Raw genomic sequence first — 23,912 nt, 5'->3', positions numbered from 1 at the left:
TGGACAAAATCTCTGAAAAGCTGCTTCTCCAATCTTAGGCTGGTTCTCTCCTGTGCTTCAGCCAGAGTTGATTGGAAGAGAAGCCTAGCGGGGAAAATGGTGGAACAACAGTGGCAGGAGTTTCTGGGGGTAATTCGGTAAAATTCATCCCAAGGAAAAAGAAATTTACTTAGGGGAGGACGAAGCAACAATAGCTGACAAGGGAAGTCAGGGACAACATAAAAGCAAATGAAAAAGTAGACAATGTGGTGAAGATCAGTGGGATTCTTTTTAAAAACCAGCAGAGAACAACTAAAAAGCAGTAAGAGGTGAGAAGATGAAATATGAGGGTAATTAATATACAAGAAAATTTAAAGTGTATTTTTTAGATCCATAAAACGTAAGAGAGAGGCAAGAGTGGACATTAGACATCTGGAAAATCAGGCTGGAGAAGTAGTAATAGGGAACAAAGAAATGGCAGAGGAACTGAATATGTATTTTGCATCAGTCTTCATAGTGGAAGACGTTAATAGCATACCAGAACTTGAAGAGAGCCAAGAGGTACAGATGAATGCAGTGGTCATACTAAGGAGAAGCTAGAAGGGCTAAAGGTAGATAAATCACCAGGACTGGATGGACTACACACCAGAGTTCTGAAAGAGATAGCTGAGGCAATTGTGGAGACATTGGTGGTGGTCTTTAAGGAATCACTGAAGTTAGGGGGGGGTTCCAGAAGACTGGAAAGTGGCTAATGTAACAGTCTCGTTGAAGAAGAGAGGGAGTCAGAAGACAGGATATTGTAGGCAGTTAGCCTGACCTCAATTGTTAGTAAGACTTATATCGTTCATAATTAAGGATGAGTTTGAAAGTGCATGGTAAGAAAAAGGCTGAATCATCAGGTTCAACAAGGGGCAGTCAAGCCTGACAAATATGTTAGATTCTTTGAGGAAGTAACAAGCAAGTTTGACAAAGGAGAGGCAGTGGACATTATCTATTTGGATTTCCAGAACACATTTGACAAGTGCCACTCAAGAGGCTGCCAAATAAGATTAGAGCCCAGGATGTGATGGCAGGCTACTGACGTGGATAGAGGACTGGCAGAAGGCAGAGAGTGGGGACGGAGTGCTGTTATTCAGGATGGCAGCCAGTGACTAGTGGAATTCCACAGGGATCAGTGCTGAAGTCACAACTGTTCACGTTATACATTAGCGACCTGTTTGAAACAACTGAAGGCAATGTTGCCAAGTTTGCAGATGACACAAGGATAGGTAGAGGGGAAGATAGTGTTGAGGACGTGGGGAGGCTGCAGAAGGACTTGGGCTTGTTAGGAGAGTAGGTAAAGAATTGGTAGATTGAATGTGGGCACGTGTGAGATTTTGCTCTTTGGGCGGAATATTAGAGGGATAGACAGTTTTCTAAATGGGGAAAGGTTGTGAAAATCCACAACTTGGTGCCAAGACTGCTTGAAATCACTGATTTGCTTGAGCTGATTAACTTATTGCAAATGAATATGGAATCTCCAAATTTAAGGCTGCAATATTCAGGAACTGCTAGATCGGAGAAAACCAAAAGAACTGTGGATGCTGTAAATCAAGAACAAAAACAAAGTTGCTGGAAAAGCTCAGCAGATCTGGCAGTATCTGTGGAGGGAGGAGAAAACAGAGTTAATGTTTCGGGTCTGGTGACCCTTCCTCAGAACTGATGGCTGGGAAAACATCAGTTTATAGGCAGAAAATAGGGAGGTGGGGTAGGGAGTAAACGATAGGATAGAGCCCAAAGAGAGAGAAAGATAGTTAGACAGACAAAGGAGTTGCTAACAATCAGACTGGGAGGATGAATAGTTGTTAATGGAGACTGTTAGTGACTAACAACGGTGGGGGAGGGGGTGTAGTGCCAGGCTATGTGGTAACAAGGCCTGGTGTGTGGGGTGGGGGTCTGGGACACGGCAGAGTTCAGGCCCTAAGATTATTGAACTCACTATTGAGTCCGGAGGGCTGTAGGGTCCCCAAGCGGAAAATGAAGTGTTTGTTCCTCCAGCTTGCGCTGGGCTTCACTGGAACACTGTAGCAAGCCGGAGACAGGTATTGACCAGGTAGCAAGGTGTTGCGTTGAAGTGGCAGGTAACAGGTAGTTCAGGGTCTTTTTTGTGAGCAGAACGTTCTATGAAGTGGTCGCCAAGATTATGCTTTGTTTCCCCAATGTAGAGGAGACCACATGGTGAGCAGCCAACGTAGTAGACTAGATTCTTGGAAGTGCAGGTGAAGTGTTGTTTCACCTGGAAGATATGTTTGGGCCCTTGAATACTGGGGAGGGAGGAGGTAAATGGGTAGGTGTTGTGCCTTCGCAGGTTACAGGGGAAGGTGCCGTAGGGCTGTGGGGAGGTGTTGGGGATGACGAAGTATGGACCAGGGTGGGTGTCCTGGAGGGAATGGTCCCTGCAAAAGGTGGACAGGGAGGGGAGGGGAGGGGAGGGGAATATGTGTTTGGTGGTGGCATCTTGCTGGAGGTGGCAGAAATGGTGTCTGACGATCTTCTGAATGTGGATGCTGGTGGGATGGTAAGTGAGGATAAGGGGGACCCTATTACCGTTGTGGGAGGGAAGAGAAGGGGTGAGGGCAGGTGTGTGGGAGATGGGTTGGACCCAGTTGAGGGCCCTGTCAACAACGGAGCTGGGGAATCCTCAGTTGAGGAAGAATGTGGGCGTTTTGGAGGCTCCCTTGTCAGAGTTGGCCTCATCCGAACGTATGCGACAGAGACGGAGGAACTGAAAGAACGGGATGGAGTCTTTATTCCCTAACCCACCGACCTTCCTTTTTTCTGCGTAAAAACTGACGTTTTCCCAGCCACCGTCAGTTGTGAGGATGGGTCACCGGACCCGAAACATTTTCTCCTCCACAGATGCTGCCAGACCTGCTGAACTTGTCCAGCAACTTTTTTTGGTAGATGAGAGAAAATATGGTAGATGCTATTGTAATGAACAGTATGTTAATTGTTAAACTTACATTTAAGGTGGAGTGAAAATGTTTGCAATGTTTAAAATCCTCCAGCTTTGTGTGTATGCAATAGAAGTGTAACAGCTGTGACTTCACCATTCTGTGGAAAGTGTGTTTAGTTTGATTGCTTTCAATGTGTTGATCTGTGTCAGTGATCTTGGAGAGAGAGAAAAAACTTCTCCTAACGTATGCTTGTTATTTTCTGTCAATATACATTTTGTACGGCCTAAGAAGTAACAATTTCATTGTGTGTTGTGACTTTTAAGTTTAATGGAGAGATGGTAAATTTGAGGTATCCTCGTTCGGTTTCTTTGTTAGTCTAGCTACACTGTATGTCAATGCAAATATGTTACTATGCAGCAGTCGCATAACAAATAAGTTGATGAGAATGAAAAGTACTCTCTCTAAATCAAAATCTTGAATGAATCTGAACAAGAGCCCTCGGGCAGAGGAGTAATGTTTTGATCCTGTTCCCAATTCTAAAGAATGTGAAGGGAAGGCTTAAAGGTGACGATGGGGAATAAGAGATCGAGAAACAGAAACACCATGCTAATGGTTTATCCCCCTGGATCTGACATTCAACATGTCTGTCAACTTCAACATGGTGAATTATTATTGTTGTGAATCAGTCTAACGTTTATGCAGTTGAAGAGATCAGGTTGAGTTAACGTTTCCTCAAAACATACTTTTAATATGCCCCTGCCCGTCCAGGACAAAAATTGAGGACGGTGAATAAAGAGCCAGAGGCTCACACTGAGGGACTCCAGGAGGTTAGATAAATTAATTGGTATGCTCCAGGTGAATCAGACCAAACTCTGGGTCTTTTAGTGCTTCTCAGCTGTGTGGACTGAGTAGAAAGACAGGGGTTAAACTGTCTTTTGTAGTGGTTGAAATTAAATAAAGATCTCCTTTTGGGAATTATTGATCTGTAGCGGCTCAAATCTTGGTACAAGGACACATTGTACCCCCAAGGTGGCCTGTCCACATACATTTAACAATAACAATGTTTATAGTAATGAAGTGATTGGGGAATTAATTTGGTTCATTATCATTCTTTGTTACAATCAAATTCCTGTGGAGTGAACCAGCTAGAGGTTGTTACAATTGCAGTCTGTGCAGATATTCTTAATCACTACGTGCCCGTGTGCATACTGCAGTTGCTCTGTATAGTTGCTATCTGAGTGAATATTTGATCAGTTTGTGCTCTCTGTTTGGCACCAATCCTATAAATTCCAAGTGCGTCCCATCCCTAAGACCCTTTGTGTTTCTAATCAGTCTTTTCTGTCTATCCAGCATTATTTAGATGAAGCAGAGAGAGACAAAGAGCGTTACATGAAGGAGCTGGAGCAGTACCAACAGACTGAGGCTTATAAACGATTCAGCCAGAAAGCAGATGACAAACGACACACAAAAGGACTCAGCCAAGGTAAAAATAGGGAGGCTTGTTGTTCAATGGAATGTTGTCAGCAGTTTAATCACGGGTACAATTGGCTCCTGTGAAATGGAAATTCAGTTTTATTTCAACCTCTCCTTGTTGAATTTCCTCATGTCAGACCCCTCCACATAGCAATCTGAATGCATTTTTGCATGAAGCAAGAGAAAACAACTGTAGACACAAGTTTTCCTCAATTGGCTGCGTTCCAAAATATAAAGATCAGGTTTGGAGAACGAACATCATGTGTGTTCAGGAGAGAAGGCTAAAATTAACCAAAAAATGTTGTATTCATGCTGTCTTCTGACTTAAACAAGAAACCAAACCGACATTGAAGTCAAGTATTATAAGTGGGTTGAGTCTTGTTAATGCTAACATACGTGGAATTTTTTTTATATCTTCCCTGTCCTTTAGATGAAGGATCCCGAGCCAATAACTTTTCTGTTCCTGAGGTAGGATTGATAATTTATTATTTTTACCATGTACAATGACAGAAAAATTATGAATGTATTTATAAAAATATGTCTAGGAGATAGGATATGTCCTTAGTGAACCGAATAGAATCGTAGCATGATACAGCACAGAGAAAGTCAATTTGGTCTGTTATATCCATGCCAGCTCTCTGCAAGAGTAATTTGTTGAGACCCACATTCTTGCCTTCTCCCTGTAGCCCTACAAATCTTTATTCTTCAAGTAATTATCCAATTCCTTTGAAGACCTCGATTGAATGCCTCACTACACTCTCAGGCATTCATTTCCAGATCCTAACAGTTTGTTGCATAAAACGTTGATCCCAATGCTGCAGATTCATCTTTTGGTAAATCATTTTCAAACTGATGTCCTCTTGTTTTCAATCTTTCTGCCAATGAAAATAATTTCTCCCTACAAACTCTAACCCTGATGATTTTGATCACCTCTATCAAATTTCTTCTTAGTCTCCTCTGTTGCAGAAACACACATCCATGTTTTTGTTATCTCCAAAATCGATGCTGCTGTGCTTTCCTGGGCTAGACCTATTTTCCACTCTCCACAGCCTTAAGCTCATCTGCATGATTGCATTACCATATTCTAACTTGCACAATGTCCTGCTCTCTCATAATTTTGCTTACTGACTAACATTGTTTAAGGGCTCACTGACATCTCAATCAAAAATTCTCATGTTTTCGTCATGCCCATTGTTTGTAACCTCTTCCAAACTTAGAATTCTCCAAGAATTTTGCATTCTTCCAATTCCAGTTTCTTGCATCTGTCTCTTCCTGTACATTAGTTTAATGGTGCTCATTCACATTGGATTGTACTTTAGAAATTTCCACATGCCTCGTGAGTATTTTTTAAAAAACTTTCTAGTTCCCTGAGTCATGAATGGGTTATGATATGTTAACAGCACTACTCATTTAAGCATTTCCACACCTGAAGAATTGCTGGTGTGAGACAAATATTAGTTTCTGAAATCAGATGTGGTTACACTGCAATAATGCAAAGAAGAAAAAGGTATTCATTTGAATTAGCTCATGTGGAGTACTTGAAAACACACCTTGTCCTAAAAGCAAAAGGCACAGATGAGGGATAATGGTGTTATTGTGGCTTCAGTTTTAATGTTACCGTATTATTGTGGGGAAAAAAAGCGAATTGATAAAGGAAACTCTTCATGTTATAAGTAGGGTGCAGAATCTGAGGGTATGGATTTGGAATTTTCTAGTAGATCACTCATAAACACATGGTGGTAACAACAGGCATACTGACTTAGATCACGGCCCCACAAAGTGGGGATTGGAACCCCAGTGGGGTCATGAGCTGAAGTTTTGAGTTTGCAAGGCAGCAGTGGTCACCTTGGACATCCAACCAAGTTATAGCAAATGCGCCCCTGCTGGATGGACACCTGCTGTCATAGATTCCATCCACATTTCCTCCACCACTAACCCCCGCCGCACCCCAAGGTCTACTCCTATCTGGACTCTAATGTTGCCCTCCTCCCCCTCTTCTCTCTCAGGCCTCACCGATATAGCATGACAAGCCTCCAAAAGGTCATAGAAACGTTTTAGAAGCACCGATGTACAATCCTTCCAAAAGCGATTAGGTTTTAGTAAAGTATTACATTTCAGTTGCGAGCAGCAGAGGATGCTGCAGCTGTCTCAGCCATGATCCCAGCTGGTGGATAAAGAACCACTGGGGAATGTACAAGATTGAAATCACATTGAGAAAAAATAGGGAACTGTAGCCAAATTATAAAAGGGATTAAAAATGGACTTTGGAAGTTTGGCAGGTATACAAATGACTTGTGAGAATAAAAATAGCTGACGAATTGATTCCATTGAATTTTCCTCAATTTAAAAGAAAATGTTTGTGCAGTGAATAAGAAGTGGGATCTGCTTTTCCTAAATAATGTGCATAAGTTTTGAAAGAAGGCCCTACGGATTGAAAGGTTAGCGTTCACGAATTTGGAAATGACACTATTTCCACAGGAGGTTGTGCTAACTCCATCAAATAAGCATTAGGAATTACTTTTTGTTCATTATGATGACATCTTGAAATGATGTTCTCAACTGAATTTCATTGAGTGTTGCTGTTTGCCAGAATTAATCCCGCAAAGGGAAACTGTACGATGTTTGCCAGACAACAGAATGGACTGAAATGGATCCACTCATTTACCTCAAAAGTTAGATCTGCAAGTTTTTGGTTCTCTGTCAGTTAGATTTGCAAAGTGTATTTTCAACTAATCCACATGCGCCAATTCAAATGAGTATTTTTTTCTTCTTTTGCGTTGTTGCAGTGTAACTGCATCTGTTTTAAGAAATTTGTACATGGCTGAGGATTGGTTTTATCAGTTAAGCATTAAGACAGTGTATCCCATGCAATTAGGCATAGACCTAAACAGATTCACTGAAAAGTCATTTGTGTGGTATGATAGCTGATCATTGACCTTTTTTCTTCACTATATTACATAGTGCAAGTTTGATTTTCAGTGATGATACATATGTAGTTTTGATACCAGATTTAGTAATTACTATTTTATCTCATAAAATTTAAGGACTCTTGCAAGGCTTCTGATAAGCACTTTGAAACTGGTTGAAATTTACTCAGGACTTGTGTGCCTGGTGGCTCCCCTGCATGCTCGATATCTTTATATTCTGTGAGCAGTAACAGTCAAGTGAAGTTTTAGGTTCCAACCCTGGTCTGTGCTTAGTTGCCTGCTGCTGCTCTAGCTGAGATCAGCTAAGTGACAACTAACTCAGGAATAAAAATGTTTCTTAAATGGGCAGGAATTACTTTTATGATCACTTTCAAATAGTTGCAGCTAGAAAGTGGATGATCACTAAGCTCCAACTCAGCTGAGCCTTTCATGATCAACCAGCCTACCCTCCGCAGCCAATTCATCAGACAGTACAAGTTGCACAGTTTCTTAAAGAAAGCAGAAATTAACAAATAGTTAATGGGGGTGAAAGGATTGTCCATATTTTAGCTGGGGCTTGTTCCCTCCAGTGATATACCTTTCCTCTCTCACTGCCTCCTTTAGAAGTCACTGTGCCTAATAACTTTGTCAGGAGGAGGATATCTATGAGATAGGAACCTGTTTCTCGTTGTTAGTCCATTGTATAAGCTTCTATTGGGTTGCACCCAGAAATGGTCTGTGTTGATTATTTGTTTGCCGCCTCTCTGTGACTTCTCTCCCTGACCACTTAGATAGATCAGATACTCTCCATATGAATTATCAGTCCATGCCATCCTAGCTGAGGCAGTATTTGGGAATATGAACATGAGTTATAAAGTCATAGAGTCATACACAGCGTGGAAACAGGCCCCTTGTCCCAAATCATTCATGCCGAACAGATTTCACAACCTGAACCAGTCCCATTTGCCTGCATCTAGCCCATATCCCTCCACACCTTTCTTATCTATGTACCTGTCCATATATCTTTTAAATGGTGTACCCACCTCTACCACATCCTGTTGTAACTTGTTCCATATACATGTACCATATTAAAGCAATGTGACTGAATAGTGGCACCAAAGCCTGGAAACAGATGAACTAATGCAGCCTTTCATCCAGATTGATATTTAAATGTAAGAGTTTGTTAACGGAACTTGCTGTCTATCTATTCTGTCAACTATCATTTTTGCTCTCTGACTAAATTACTGGAGGTGGAGTAAACTAGAAAACTTACTTGAGAGTGGAAGAGAATGCTTTAAAACCCACCAGAGTCCCTTTCTACAGATGAGTCTGCATGATCCTTATCTTAGTCTGTAAATAGATTTTTGATTTATCTCCATTTGAAGACGGTGTGTTATAAACAGCCTGGTAATACAAAGTAAAATGTACCTTCATTGCAAGATGCAGTGAAAGAAAAGCAACCCCCAAAGGACAGCAGGGGTAAATATAGGGCTCATTGAAGATCTAATATAATTAATGCCACAGTGTTGCTGACTTGTGGGAGGGTGGCAAATTGGATGTCAACGATTTCCTGAGCATTATGCAACACACTCTTGTGTACTTCCAGGAAGCCTGTTACTGAACAACATGAACAGTGTGGGAATAGACCGCCAGTCAGGCCTCCTATACCAGGAGCAGGGGTGAGGGAAAGAGAAAGTAGTTTGTGTCAGAAAATGTGGCAAACGTCTTCACAAAAGTACTCTGGGATTTGTTCTCATGTATTTTCTGGAAAGCTGTTTAATTTGGTGTCTGTCAATGATGATACTGAACTGTTGGTAAAGTGTAAAAGTACAAAAGGAAGCAAGTGACAGTAGGTTTTTCTGCCATTGGAGAAAACGATTGATGATTCCTCTTTTGTTTTAATGATGATTTTGTTTTTACAAAAGCAGAGTGAGCTGAAGGATCGATCTGTGTTGGATATTCCTATTTTCTCTGAGGAATTTTTAGACCACAGCAAAGGTAAGAAGTGCCAATGTAAATATTATAGTACAAAGCATTTAATTATGGGGAAAATAACATTTGAAGCTTTTTATTGAAATAAATCAAAGCTAAAATGTTGAATCTGCTCATTTAGGACTATTTATCTATATGAGGGAGCAAGTTGTTGTAATCACATTTACCTTACTTGTTACATCATTCTTTCAGTTCCTTCCTATGCATCAAACTATCCAGTCTAACCTTATGGTTGATAGAGTCTGCTTCAACAATTAACCAAGAAAGTGAATTACACAGTCTCACAACTCTTTCTGTTGAAATGTTCCTCTGCTGTCAGTTTAAAATAACTCAGATTTAATCTTCTAAGTATTCCCTCTTTCTTGACACCTCAGCTGCAATTTTCATCGATCTACATTGTCTCATCTTTCATAATTTTAAACATTTCCATTATATTAATGAGAAAAGATCAGATTTTTCAAGTTGCTCTTTATTTGCGTATTCCCTCTTTCTAGACAACATCTGAGATCATCTTAATTATATCCTCTTGAAAGTCTCAATGCCCTTCTCAATACTGCACACAGTATTGTAATTGATATCTTAAGATTTATTTAGGCTTATCGTTATATTGTGGCTTTTATATTCTATGATTCTTGAGTTAAATCATAAAAACTAAATTAGCACTTTTGTTCTGTACACCTGTATCTCTCAATCCCTCTATCCTTCCACATCACTGAGCCTATTTAAATTAATGGTGTAATTGCAATTATTCACTTTAATGCAGAGGAGATCTACAAATTTTCCTTAGCTTCTTTCTTGAGTATTCTGATTTGAACCCCAAATATAAAATTTTGATTTTTATTCAGCTCGAGAAAGGGAGCTCCGGCAGCTGCGAAAGTCCAATATAGAGTATGAAGAAAGAAATGCAGCCTTACAGAAGCATGTGGAAAGCATGAAAACAGCAGTCGAGAAGCTAGAGATTGATGTGATGCAAGAAAGAAACAGGAACGTTGTCCTTCAGCAGCACTTGGATACTCTGCGGCATGCACTGACATCAAGTTTTGCCACTGTACCATTGCCAGGTGCTTCAATCTTTGTACATTTAGAACATTACACTTCCAGAGTTGAAAGGTGAAAAAAATTCTGAGCCAAAAGTAGGAAAGAAATGTAACAAGCTACCTTTGTGCCTCTTTAATGTTCCAGTTGCTATTGAGCAGCGTCATGATGACAGAGAAAAAGTGAGCAAGCTGGACCAATATGCGATTAATATGTTCTGTGGAAAGAGCATAATCCAGTTATGTGGGTTCTCCATACCAGCCTAATTGGTAGTTCAACCCCAGTAGTTTACTGAGAGTGTGCACTTTTGGAGAATTAAGTTAATGCTACAGTACTATGACTCATTGAAGACAATTAAAATTTTGGCAAAGTGAGGAATCTGATCTCATGAGCTAATTGTGTTACAGTATTGAATCAAAAAGATCAGCAAGTCTCCAAGGTCTGTCCCTCTGAAGCTAAGACACTAACTTTGGTACTATTGTTGGTCTTTCTGATCCTGTAGAAGTGAGGGGCAAGAAAATCAGGCAGGTTGTTGCTCCAAATTAATAACCAAATATTCCTGCTTCAAATTGTTGTGGAAATATGGCTTGAGTGAAGGCAAAAACAGGCACATTTCTCTGGGATTTTGCATTTAGAATAGTTACCCTAGCACAATATCAGAATATTGCCACTGACCATGGAAGCAACTCAATTGGAGTAATCACCTTCGGAGTAAGAAAGAGAAAATGGGAAACACAAAATATGGTGCTTGTTAACAAAACGTACCTTAGGATATTGTTTATTGTCATACAGTAATCTTCTTTTCATAAATCAGAAATATCCAGTGAAACAATACTATAAGATTCCAAGGCAGCTTTACGAGAATTACACTGAAACCAAAACCTGGTTTTAGTTCAAGGATTCTTTACACTTTGAAAGTCACAAGAGTAATTCAACTTCAGAGTTGCTCTGGGAATGGGACTTTCTATATTGAGTGTCTGTAAACGTGCCAAAATTCCATAAGCTGATAACCTGATCTTGTGGGAGTTTCATATTGAAAGGTTAAAATGAACATTGAGTATAATTGCTGACAGTAGATTGCTGCCATATCAGACTAAATTTTGTGACATTCACATTAACAAGGGGCAGCAGGTGTCTCACAAAGAATCTTGCTGCTGAAGACAATGTTCTAACAAATGGTGAAGAAGAATCGGTATATATATTTTGCTGTAGAATACAAAGTGATGCACTAGACTCTTGTCTGTTATTACTTAACAGCAGATAGTTAATTTTGGCAAGACTAAGATAGGATAGTAAAAGGAACAGAATGGTGAGATACTTCATACCATTTCCCTGTACCTTTCAGCCGTCAAATCGGGAACTATTTTTGAAAGAATTATAGAACTTAAAAGGTTTTGTGTTTTATTTCATATTTATGATTGATAAATGTCATTACAAATCTCTTTTGTTCAGTGTACTATCCACCTCCTAAAACCATACCTATAATGACTTAATGAGATATTTCAATTTTTCAATTTTCTCCTGTCCTGAAACCATGATTACAGTTTGTACTTCAAGTTCCTGAAGTGAAGCTTGAAATGAATGACGATATCTTCTTCAAATTGGTTATTCATGTACAATGATTTTTCTGCTGGGCATATTTTATTAATGGATTCTAACCACACTCGTCAATACATTTTATTTGATTTTATTTGTTTACTAGCCCAGCAGTTCTCTCCCAAAACTCTGGTTGTTACCCCATTATACATACTTTTAATCAAACCATTCAGACATATTATGACATGCCTCCGAGCAAATGATACTTCAACCCGAGACCTTCTGGCCCAGGGATAGAAACATTACTGCTATGCCACAAAATCCCCTTGGTTCCTCCTTTATGTATAAATTAATCAATCAGCAGCCATCACATTTTTTCTTTCTAATCTTAATTACTTGTATTATTAATATCAATCAGCAGGGAACAGGATGTTGAGTGGTTTGACTTGATCTGCAAGGTTATATATTCCACGGCAAAGCTCACCTAAAAGGAAGGACCACTGGGGGAGATACCACAGGTTATTCCAGAGGAATGCGATGCTTTCAAGGGAATGAATGCAGAGATAAGTGACAAAAGAATGACACTAGCCTATTACTGATGCTATTGTTATCCAATAATTGGAAGTTTTCCTATTTTTTGCAGGCTCTGGGGAGACACCCACCCTGGAAACCATTGATTCCTACATGAGGAAATTACACAGTATTATTCTATCCAACCCTCAAAATAATGAGAATCTCATTGCCACAGTGCGTGATTTAGTAAGCCGACTTGACAGGTGAGGAAGCAGTATCCATTTTCAAAGACTACTCTGTGCTGATCGTCAGAGTGCTGTGTGAGAGTATCAGCAGCCAGTGGGAAATCTCTGTTTAATGATTAATTTGAACCTTATTTGGACATTCAAAACTATCCATGTTTGAATTTACTGTTTTTCCAGCAATTATTGGCTGGACTCAGTGTGGTGCCATCAGAATTATGATACAGATACAACATGGATTGGGCGCAACACAGTGGCTCAGTAGTTAAAACGGTTACCTCACAGCACCTGGGACTTGGGTTTGATTCCAGCCTTGGGTGACTGTGTAGAGTTTGCTGAGACTCTGGTTTCCGTCTACAGTTCAATGATGTGCAGGTTAGCTGGATTGGCCATGCTGAATTGCCCCACAGTATCCAAGGACGTGCAGGCTAGGTGGGTCAGCCATGATAAATGCGGAGTTACAGAGTGGATTATGGGTTTGGGTGAGATACTCTTTGAAGTGTCAGTGGTGACACGATGAGCCAAATGGCCTCTTGCTGCACTGTGGGGAGTCTGTGACTCTATAGATGCCGCAAAAATCTTGTCAATACAACATGCATGATGGATTAATGGCGGAAAGGAAGGAAACCAAATGTAAAATAACTGGCAATCTCTGGCTTGTGTGATGTCATAATAGGTCAAAATTGAGAGACTGCCTCCCTGTAACTACATTTATGTTTACATACATCATGTCAGCTGCAATGGTTCAAGAAGAAGGGCCACCAACGCAGTGTGGATAGCAATTACAGATAAGCAATAAATATCGGCCTAGCCAGAAACACCCGACATCCTATGAACAAATGAGAATCATAGAATTGAGAACAAAAGTGAACTTTAAAGTGGAGTTTTGCAGGATAAATTTCAAGCACAAGCCTAGCATGGCTGATGTTTGCTGATCCTTTTTGTAAATACATTTATTCGAACCCCTGCGAATATATATAAATGATTTGGATGAAAATGTCTGATCTGATTAGCAAGTTTGCAGATGACATGAAAATTGGTGGAGTTGTGAATGGTGAGGAAGGATGTCAAAGGATGCAGCAGGACGGAAATTAGCTGGAAAGTCGGGCAGAGAAATGGCAGATGAGTTTAATTTGGACATATGTGAAGTTATGCATTTTAGGAAGTCAAATGCAAGAGAAAAGTACACTGGAACCTTAGGGTTCCAGTAATATGGAGAGGAATATTGGGCCCCAAATCCATAGCTCCCTAAAAGTGGTGGAATAACTTCACAGAGGCTGGTATCCCATCTCCACTAGAACAGATCTCGACTTTAGAATTGCCTCATACAGAGTCACGTACCAGATTGTCAGTGTCTTTGACACTCCCCCCTTTTTATATGTCAGCCAAAACTCCCTGATTGTATCAGATTAACAGATCCAATCAGGGAACTCCATATTCTGTGAGGTCCAGCTGGCTGACGTACACTTACTACAGTGGCAACGCATGTGGCTAAGGTGGTAAAGAAAGCAAACAGCATGCTTGCCTTCCTCAGTCAGAGCAATGAGTACAAAAGTTTCCCAAGTCATGCTGCAACTGAATAAGACTTTGGTCAGGCTACATTTGAAGTACTGTGCTTAGTTCTAGTTGCCGATTTAGAGGCTTGCACAGGGTTCTGAAGAAGCTCACCAAGTCGTTTTGGATTGGAGTGCATGAGCTTTAACGGAAGGTTGGACAAACCTGGATTATTTCAGAGTGTCGAAGGCTGAGGGATGACCAAATAGAAGTATATATAATTATGAGAGGCGTGAGTAGGGTGGACAGTCGGAGTCTCTTTCCTTGGGTGGAAATGCCAAATACTGGGGGGCATAGGTTTGAGGCGATGAGGGCAATGTTTAAAGGAGACGTGCAAGGAAAGTTTCTTAGACCGATGGTGGTAGATACCTGCAACATGCTACAAGGATAGCAGAAGAAGCAGATATGATAGCAAAGTTTGAGACGTTTAGGCAGACAATAGAAGGATCTGGACAATGTGCAGGCAGATGAGATTAGTTTAGAACAGCATCATGGTCAGCACAGACACATTTGGCCAAAAGGTCTGTTCCTGTGCTACACTGTCCTATGTTCGATGAGAGCTTCAAAAATGCACAAAGTTTCTGGATGAGTTGTAAGTGACTGACAACTATGGGATTTGACCCCTACAAGAAGTTGATTCCATCATGAGGTTGGTGGAGAGGGTGGTTGTAATAGAAATGGAGCAAATTGCTTGGTGGTAAGGGGAAATCATTGCTAGTGAACTCAAAGCACAGCAACATAGAATTGTTCTTGAATTTAACATCTGTTTGTTTTTAAAAATGTTGCAACACAGGGGCTGAAACCAGATGCGAAGGGGAAAAATGTTGGATGATTAATCAGGAAAGCTCTTCCAATTCTGAAGAGATGTCGAAAGCTTTGTCAGTTTATAATTCTTTAATGGAACAGGATTTTTACATTTAATTTTGTTTTACCCTTTTCTTTTACTGCCATATCCAGTTGAAATTATGGTCGATTCTGAAGGCATCAGCATCTGTTTACACAGCTTGAGCAGTCGGAAATGGAAGATGCCACTTAGACTTGCAAAGGGAATGAAATGGCAGCTACTGTCTGAGGCCTTGGAGTTCAGCTTGCTCTGGAGGAGAACTGTTCCCAGCCACAGGTCTTCTTTCATTCCTAATGTGCTGAAAGTCTGCCAACCTATAGGGGATCGTTGTGTTGCCCCTTGTTCTCTGGAAGCTTGATCTCTTCTCATTCCATCAGTGAGTGACTAAATGGATGACTAAAGCCAAATGTTCCTATATTATTTGTGTGAAACCTTCTCTTGTGGCATTGAAGACTTTGGGTTCTTACTCATCAAATTCATCCATTGAATAGCTTTTTAAAAACTAAATGGATTCTTTGTTTTCCTTTTCTACCTTGAAAATGGCAACATGTATTGCACATAGAAACAAGCTGCTAGATGAATCTGATTTTAATGATTCTGGTTGATGGTTTTCTGAAATCCTGAATGAGTTAACTAAGCCATAACTCTTCTTTTTAAAAAAGAAGTCAAGAATTCCTGTGTTTGATTTGGCTAATGTAAAAGTAAGTTAGACAGAATAGAGAATTCCTACATTCAGTCCCTGGCCTGTGTTGGCTTCCTTGATCTCAACCAGTTAACAGTGCTGCAATTGGCCATAACCATTCTAAATGAAGTGGAAGTGGAGAAGGTTGTCCAGAGTTACCATTCTCTATTGCTATCTAGTCATTCCTGCTTGAAAGTACATATTTGACAAAGGAAATAACTAGATTTGACATGCCCCTCAATGAGATAAGGGCTGTACATGGTACATGGAAGTACACGGTTGGTGAAGACTGAATCTAACCCATCAGAATATAACATACAGTTTGCCAAAGCATACTGTATAAGCTGAAAAATGACAGCAAGAACCTGATAGTAGAGTATCTGTGGTACCATACTTCAGCAGCATCTTCAAATGAGGAGAGAAAACTGAAAACATCTAGCATTACTTGCCATCGGACTGGTAGAAATTACTTTGTATTGGTATCTAAATCATGGATTCCAGTTAAATGGCCCAGAGGACATATTCATTTTGTGGTGCTTTCAACACATTATTGTTGAGACTGGAACATAACCCCAGAGAATATATTCCTAGACTTGTCTGCTGTTTCATGTGAGGCTTGTTTCTTTTTAATGTTTTCTTGGGAGGTACGGGTGGGAGCTGTCATTTAGGAATTGAAGTCAATTGCATCTATTGAAATTGAGACTGATGGTCAAATCTGGGTTTGTTGAAGGAAAGGGTTTAAATAATTGCAGTGAGGCTATTTGGGTTGTGCTCAAGAATTTGAATCCAAGCCAACAGAGGGTACTGTTTCCTTGGATGGATCCGGTTTACATAGCACCATTGGGTCAGATGGATTTCTCAGCTTGTGTCTATTCTCAGATTCTGCAGCCTGATCTAAGGTATGATCTAACCAGTGTATGTGACTGATTAACTGATTGCATAATAGAATGTCTTTGAATATTTAGGAGAATGCACCTCAGGCACAAGTTTTAACCTCAAAGAACAGAGGTCATCCTCGTCCATGAACTGGGCAGAACATAGCATGTTCCAAAGTGCTTTCTATTGATCATCCTCCATTTAGAAAAATATGCAATAATATCGGTCAAGTAGAATTGCATGTCTGTTATACAGCCCCCTCATTTTTACAACAAGGAGTAAAACATTGAAACAAGCTCAGCGCACTTGCACTGGTGTCAAGGTGGCCTCCAGAAACTGACACAGTTGGCTGATTTTAAGATACTCCAATTGGTCATCAGGGAAAATTCTATTGGATTCTCATTTCCTCATCACTATCCAGCAACATGTACGAGAAGAATTTCTGCTAAATGAAGGTATCGTTGAACTTTGTCCACTAGTTTAATAGCCCTCTGATGCCCATTATGTATACTCTCATATGGAGCACATATTTTTGATTGTCACCACTCCCTATTGAATTATATTCCTAGCATGAGTCATTGCTTAAGTGAGTGAGAACAAAATCTCCTAGCATAAGATTTTCTATCAGCTTTACTGGTGCCTAAAATTCTGGTGTTCCCCATCTAATACTTCACCCAACTTTAAACACATATGTGCTGAAACAAAACATTATGCTCCTCTCCTGAAATTCTGTCCTCCAATGTGTACATGTTTGAGAGTGCATTGGAGTACACCAAATGAGAAGAATAAGTTTATCAACTCTCAGAATTTCTCCAAGAATTTCTGATCTTTCTCTGCAAATTGATCCACCTTTTCTTGTTTCGAGACTCTTTAATCTTCAGAGTTCTGGAGTTTGTATTTTGTTTGAATATAGATGAAATCGTAACCTTAAAAAACATACAAACCTTATAAGGGTCAAACAACAAAATTTCCATTTGTAGAAACACTGTGATCTCATACTGTTTTGATAAACTGTCTCTCGAAGGTTGTTGGGGAGCACAGCCTGATCTAAGCCACTGCCAGTAGACATGATAATGATAAAGAGAATAGTCCGTAATGTTCTGCAACTGAGCAGATGCTCTTTCAAACTGTTAACTGATTGAACAGTTTATGCATACGGTGCATTTTGAAGGAGTTACAGTGTAACTGCAGTTAAACATGAAAACTATTGAATATTTAGGAAAGTTGATCACTCTTATGTATGTGTTTTTAAAAAAAAATGTCCATGTCACTAAAGAACGAGGTACGGTCACAATAAATACTTTTTGATTTTGCTTTTAGGAATCTGGATAATTTTAAGAATTCTCCCACTAGAGAAATGATGATACACATATCTGTCCTTATGCAAAATAATCGTTTGAGATCTGTTTCAAGGATTTTTACCAGGAGTTTGAGGTCAAGTTGCTGAGAGGCTAGCCTACATTTTGTTCTTTTTTTCAAGAAATTGCTGCTTGTTTCCAAAGAAATTGTAAGTAATTTTAGGGTGAGTTTATCTCTGCTGGTAAGTACGTAGATCAGGAAAACCCCAGGTTTTGATTGGGTTCTGTTAAGTTTTACTTCTGTGTATGAGGGCTATCTGAGAATCAAAGTTCCTTTTGTTGATCACTTTGCAGTGATACCTACTGAAAAGCACGTTTGTGCAGATAGAAGCAGCCTCAGTTATGACCAATAGTTAACAGTTCAATGATCTGTCAGAATTTGTTGACTATGCTAACACAGAAAGAATGGCAACTGACACATCCACGAAACACACTGCAGTGACAATTCCACCCTTTGCACAGTAAAGAGAAGGCCCAAGGAAAACTTCAAATCATGCTTTCCATTTCAACTATAGCAAGAATGTCATAAAAAATAGGAACAGGATTACGCCATTTGACTCATCTCTACCATTCAATACAGTTGTGGCTTTGAGCATTAATATGTTTGTCCCAACACTCCGTAATTCTTGATTCCCTTGTCAACCACAAAAGGCTGTCTATCTGGATTAAAACAGTAGAATTGAGCAAATAATATAACTGTAATTTTTTTTTGTTCACTCAGGATTTACTTTCATAGGAGAAACATAGATAATTTCAACTGGCCTCCAACCCCACCACACCCGGCACCTTCCCCTGCAACCGCAGGAAATGCTACACTTGCCCCCACACCTCCTCCCTCACCCCTATCCCAGGCCCCAAGATGACTTTCCGTATTAAGCAGAGGTTCACCTGCACATCTGCCAATGTGGTATACTGTATCCATTGTACCCGGTGTGGCTACCTCTACATTGGGGAAACCAAGCGGAGGCTTGGGGAACACCTCCTCTTTGCAGAACACCTCCGCTCGGTTCGCAATAAACAACTGCACCTCCCAGTCGCAAACCATTTCCACTCCCACTCCCATTCTTTAGATGACATGTCCATCATGGGCCTCCTGCAGTGCCACAATGATGCCACCCGAAGGTTGCAGGAACAGCAACTCATATTCCGCTTGGGAACCCTGCAGCCCAATGGTATCAATGTGGACTTCACCAGCTTCAAAATCTCCCCTTCCCCCACCGCATCCCAAAACCAGCCCAGTTTGTCCCCTCCCCCAACTGCACCACACAACCAGCCCAGCTCTTCCCCTCCACCCACTGCATCCCAAAACCAGTCCAGCCTGTCTCTGCCTCCCTAACCTGTTCTTCCTCTCACCCATCCCTTCCTCCCACCCCAAGCTACACCTCCATTTCCTACCTACTAACCTCATCCCACCTCCTTGACCTGTCCGTCTTCCCTGGACTGACCTATCCCCTCCCTACCTCCCCACTTATACTCTCCTCTCCACCTATCTTCTTTTCTCTCCATCTTCGGTCCGCCTCCCCCTCTCTCCCTATTTATTCCAGAACCCTCACCCCATCCCCCTCTCTGAAGGGTCTAGGCCCGAAATGTCAGCTTTTGTGCTCCTGAGATGCTGCTGGGCCTGCTGTGTTCATCCAGCCTCACATTTCATTATCTTGGATTCTCCAGCATCTGCAGTTCTCATTATCGCTAATTTCAACTGGCATTTTGTTTTTGTCACTGAGTTCTTAATGGTACTATCCTATTGATTGAGCCTCCCTCAACCTTTTGGATGCAGTTCTAATGATAAAGAAACTGGAAATATTCATGTGGAAGCTGTTAGAAGACTCCATTTTTACTGCTGCCACATTGTTTTGTACAGAGCTTTACTTATGTATTTGAAATGCATTTAATGCCTTCAGTGACTTCTCCCAGGCAACTAGAGCACCCAGTGTCCAAAAGGAACAACAATTAGTTTACACAAGAGCAACATTCACAACGCGACTCAGGCATTTCTACAGTGTTAGTCACTCAGTCTAAATCAACAGCATCCTATGACTACCATGTGAAAGCAGCTCCAGTCTGGTTCACAAATCTCCCTTTCATTATAAATGGGGTCTAAGTATAAGTGGTTATTTTTAGCGCTGGACTGAAACTATTATTTTTTTCTTTAGCCTGTTTTCTTTATCTGAGTTTGTCCTGCATCTGTTTTCTCTAGTCCACTGCCGTGCAATTGCATTGAGCAGCTACTGTGACATGAAATAATTGCTGCTGCTGCTATTCTGCTGTAACTTTGGAGTCAGAATGATGATCTGAGTCCAATGCTACAAGCCACTCCTTGGATTCTGCCTTGCCCACTTAAACAATCTTACAGGTATTACAGTTCTTAACATTTGCCTTAAACTGCTTTACTTAATTTTCCAAGTTCTAAAATTAACAATTGTACTAGTTTCTTCTTTTCATTGCTTAGATTTATTCTGTCTCCACTGTGTTTCCTTTATCCTTCTTAAATGCTGAATGCAGTGCTGTGCATTCTTATGGAGTTGAGTTAAAACTTCTCCAGCCAATGGTTTGCTTTCTAGTCAATCAACCGCAGTTTTTAATTGACAAGTCTTTCTTTCTTAATATTGTATTTATTCAGCAGCTGCTTTGTATCCCGGGCCAAACCCTACAGTGTCAGTCTGGGGCTCAGTAATACTGTTGCTTTGTCATCTTCTAAGAGGAGGATGTTTCTCTTGTTTTTGTAAACTCTGGACATGATAATCGTCTAGCTACAGAAATTGGAAAAGCTCAGCAGGTCTGGCAGCATCTGTGGAGAGAAACCAGAGTTAACATTTCGGGCCGAGTGACCCTTCCTCTGACCTGCTGAACTTTTCCAGCAATTTTTGTTTTTGTTTCTGATTCACAATGTCTACAGTTCTTTCAGTTTTTATTTTATAATCTTCTATCCATTATAGTCGTTAATTTTGTTGAAGAGATGGTTTGCAACAGATACTGGCATTGAAAACACTTCCCTGCAGGAATTTTGATAGGATAGAAATTACAGTACAGAAGGTGGCCTTCATATTCATGTTAGGTCATTAATTGAAGTTCACTTTTCTTAATTTCATTTTCTTGTTACATCCTTCTATAATTTTCTTTTTCAAATACATATCCAGGTTTCATTCATATGCTATTACAGTTTCTGCCTGAAAAACTAGTTGTAATAAAAAATATTCAATATTCTAACTGCAAAAAAGATTTCCTGCTGTGCTGTATGTCTATCTACCGGCAATCTTGAGTTATGCTGTCTTGTTAACAATTATACAAGATAAGCATTAATGAAGAGAGAGACATGCTGTCAAAAACTTTTCATCCTGCTCTCATCAGCACAAAAACAAGAATGCCAAATTTCAAGCTGTCACTACAGTTTATGCTACAGGAGAAAAGGGTATTGAACAAAAACCTTGTATTATTCATAATTCTGCAAATTTCTAGTCAACTCTTTTTAATCCCTATTGTACTGGATTGGAGGGAGAGGAAGGGGTTAAAGACTTTTTTAAAAAATTTTTCTTCCAAACATTAATCTTTCTGATGTGGTAGCATTCTAGCTGGTCTTAGTTATATCCTTCCATAGTAGTAATATCCTTCCTTTAATGGGTCGAGTAATTAAACTTGGAAAAATATTTTGAAATATACCAGGGAGCTGGAAAGAAAAGGAACAGGTTTAGGTTGTGAAAGACAATTTAGACCAGATGGCAGGAAGTATTTATTTACTAACAGCTGGACTGCTTTAAAAGCAGCTGTTTAATGTGAAGATGGTGGGGTAGGTAATGTGGAAGCATGAGATCAAATGAGCTAATGGGCCCTCTGAACCTGAACCCAACTCTCAATTCTTCCAAACAAAAACAGAAATTGCTGGAAAAACTCAGATCTGGCAGCATCTGTGGAGAGAAATCAGAGTTAACATTTCGGGTCCAGTAGCCCTTCTTTAGAATTTGCAATACCTGAAACGTTAACTCTGATTTCTCTGCATTGATGCCATCAGACTTGCTGAGTTTTTCCAACAATTTCTGTTTTTGTTTCTGACTTCCAGCATCTTCAGTTCTTTCGGTTTTTCGCAATTCTTCCAAGTATGTTTATGTGATTACTTTTATTTTGAAACAATCTCTTCTTATTCTAACTCATTTCTCTAGAATTCTCCTGCATTCTGAGTAAGTAAAATCAATACCATAGGAAGTTAACTTGACCAACTAGACTAAGAAAGAAACAACTTATTTATAGAGCACCTTTCATGCCCCAAAGTGTTTTACAGCCAATGAAGTACTTTTAAATGTAGGCACTGCTGAATTACATAAAATGTGGCAGCCAATTTATAGACAGCAAGGTTGAATGACAATGTGATAATGGCCAGATAATATATTATTGTGTAATAAGTATCAGCCAGGACTCAACAGTATAATTTCATGGAATTTCTTACATTTACATGAAAAGGTACAAGATGATGCCTCTGCTTTGTAACAGCATGTTCGTCAAACTGCACTGTGTTGTCAATCTAGATAACAAAATGTGAAGCTGGATGTACACAGCAGGCCAAGCAGCATCTCTGGAGCACAAAAGCTGATGTTTCGGGCCCAGACCCTTCATCAGAGAGGGTCTTCACCTGAGATGCTGCTTGGCTTGCTGTGTTCATCCAGCTTCACACTTTGTTATCTTGGATTCTCCAACATCTGCAGTTCCCATTATCTCTATTGTCAGTCGAGATTTTGTTCTTAAGTCTCTGATGTGACTTGAACTCTAACTTTCTGATTTAGAGGCAAGAGTGCTGTCCCAGAGCTGAGTTGTGTCTCCTGCCTGGCCTGTGTGTATGACCATAAGGTGTATGAGCAGAAGTGGGCCATTTGGTCCTTCACATGCACTCCACCATTCAATGAGATCAAAGCTGATCTGATCATTCTCTACTTCAGTTAGATGATTCCTGTTGGGTCAGCAAGTGAAAGGAGCATTAGTACTATTTGTTGGTTTAGATAGGTACGAGAAGTTGACAGGGAAAATGTCTGTCAAACATAAAAAGTTGTATTTACACCTAATTTTAAGTCTGCCGTATCTTTTTCTTGTGCTCTAATATGCAGTGTTCAAGAATCTAAACTCCCACAATGTCATGTGTATATGCATAGTTAGGATGCTGGAGATTTTGAGGGAGTGGAATTTCTGCACCTTTACATATCAATGTCAGGTGCTGATTCATTGGTGTAACTAGTCAATAGCTGTGCAGTTATATGTTAAGGTACTAAGAGCACAACTTAAAAATGTCAACAGTTTTCTGTTACATAGAACAGCCAGGATACCAAGATCTGTAAGTGATTGTTGGGTTTCCCCCGCCACCACTGTCTATCAGTTGGCTTAGGACAATATTTAGTTTCATAAACCCTTCAGAAAAGCAAGCTACTGCCAGGAGTGAAGAGAATTAGGAAAAACATTCATTAGTTAGCTCAACAATACAGTGACAGTCACTACACTTTTCCTATCTGTTTCTCTTTGAATTCGTGATCTAAATCTGTATTAATTTCGAGCTTTATATTCAGCCACTGAGCAGGAGATGAGATTATTTGTGTATAGGGATGCTGTGCTATGGTTGTCTTCTGTGTTTAAAACACAAAACAAAACAAATCTGTTCCTCTTTTATGTTCTACAAAGTAAAGGATGCTGGTTTACAGAAATTGCCTTTATGATGACTTAAATACATCTGAAGTGAAACAAGCTTGTATAAAACCACAGATGTGGGAAGTATGCTTTGATTATTTCTTTGTTTACCATATACTTTTGTGTGTTGGCAGTGTGCTGCTTTGTTTAGCGGTCTTGTTCTGTTTGTATATTATTTGTTTTCTGACCAGTTGTTCCTTCCCTATTTTCTCAATCTGATTTTGTTCCAACCTTGGAGGATTGTCTCATCATTTGGAGACCAGCAGCCTTCAGGTAGGTCTCCTGAGTACCTTCTCTCTCAAATCTAAAGTATGATATGTAGATG

The 23,912-nt window shown here is 40.0% G+C and overlaps 1 protein-coding gene across 5 annotated transcripts in view; it reads left to right on the top strand.

Moving 5' to 3' along the window:
• The window catches only part of hmg20a (high mobility group 20A), a 55,702-nt gene extending 37,821 nt beyond the window's left edge, over positions 1-17,881 (top strand). For 2 of the 5 annotated variants that reach the window (XM_048520831.1, XM_048520829.1), the window contains exons 5-10: positions 4,266-4,398; positions 4,819-4,856; positions 9,220-9,292; positions 10,132-10,347; positions 12,501-12,633; positions 15,124-17,881. In XM_048520831.1, coding sequence (XP_048376788.1) covers positions 4,266-4,398; positions 4,819-4,856; positions 9,220-9,292; positions 10,132-10,347; positions 12,501-12,633; positions 15,124-15,127 — 597 coding nt within the window. In that variant the 3' untranslated portion in view covers positions 15,128-17,881. The other 3 variants (XM_048520832.1, XM_048520830.1, XM_059640196.1) reach the window with 3 other exon arrangements.
• The last annotated feature ends 6,031 nt before the right edge of the window (positions 17,882-23,912 follow it).

This window comes from Stegostoma tigrinum, chromosome 36 (assembly GCF_030684315.1).
Source record: "Stegostoma tigrinum isolate sSteTig4 chromosome 36, sSteTig4.hap1, whole genome shotgun sequence".
Lineage (NCBI taxonomy): Eukaryota > Metazoa > Chordata > Chondrichthyes > Orectolobiformes > Stegostomatidae > Stegostoma > Stegostoma tigrinum.
The sequence above is the reverse complement of the archived record's forward strand: the minus strand, read 5'-3'. Positions and strand labels throughout refer to the sequence as shown.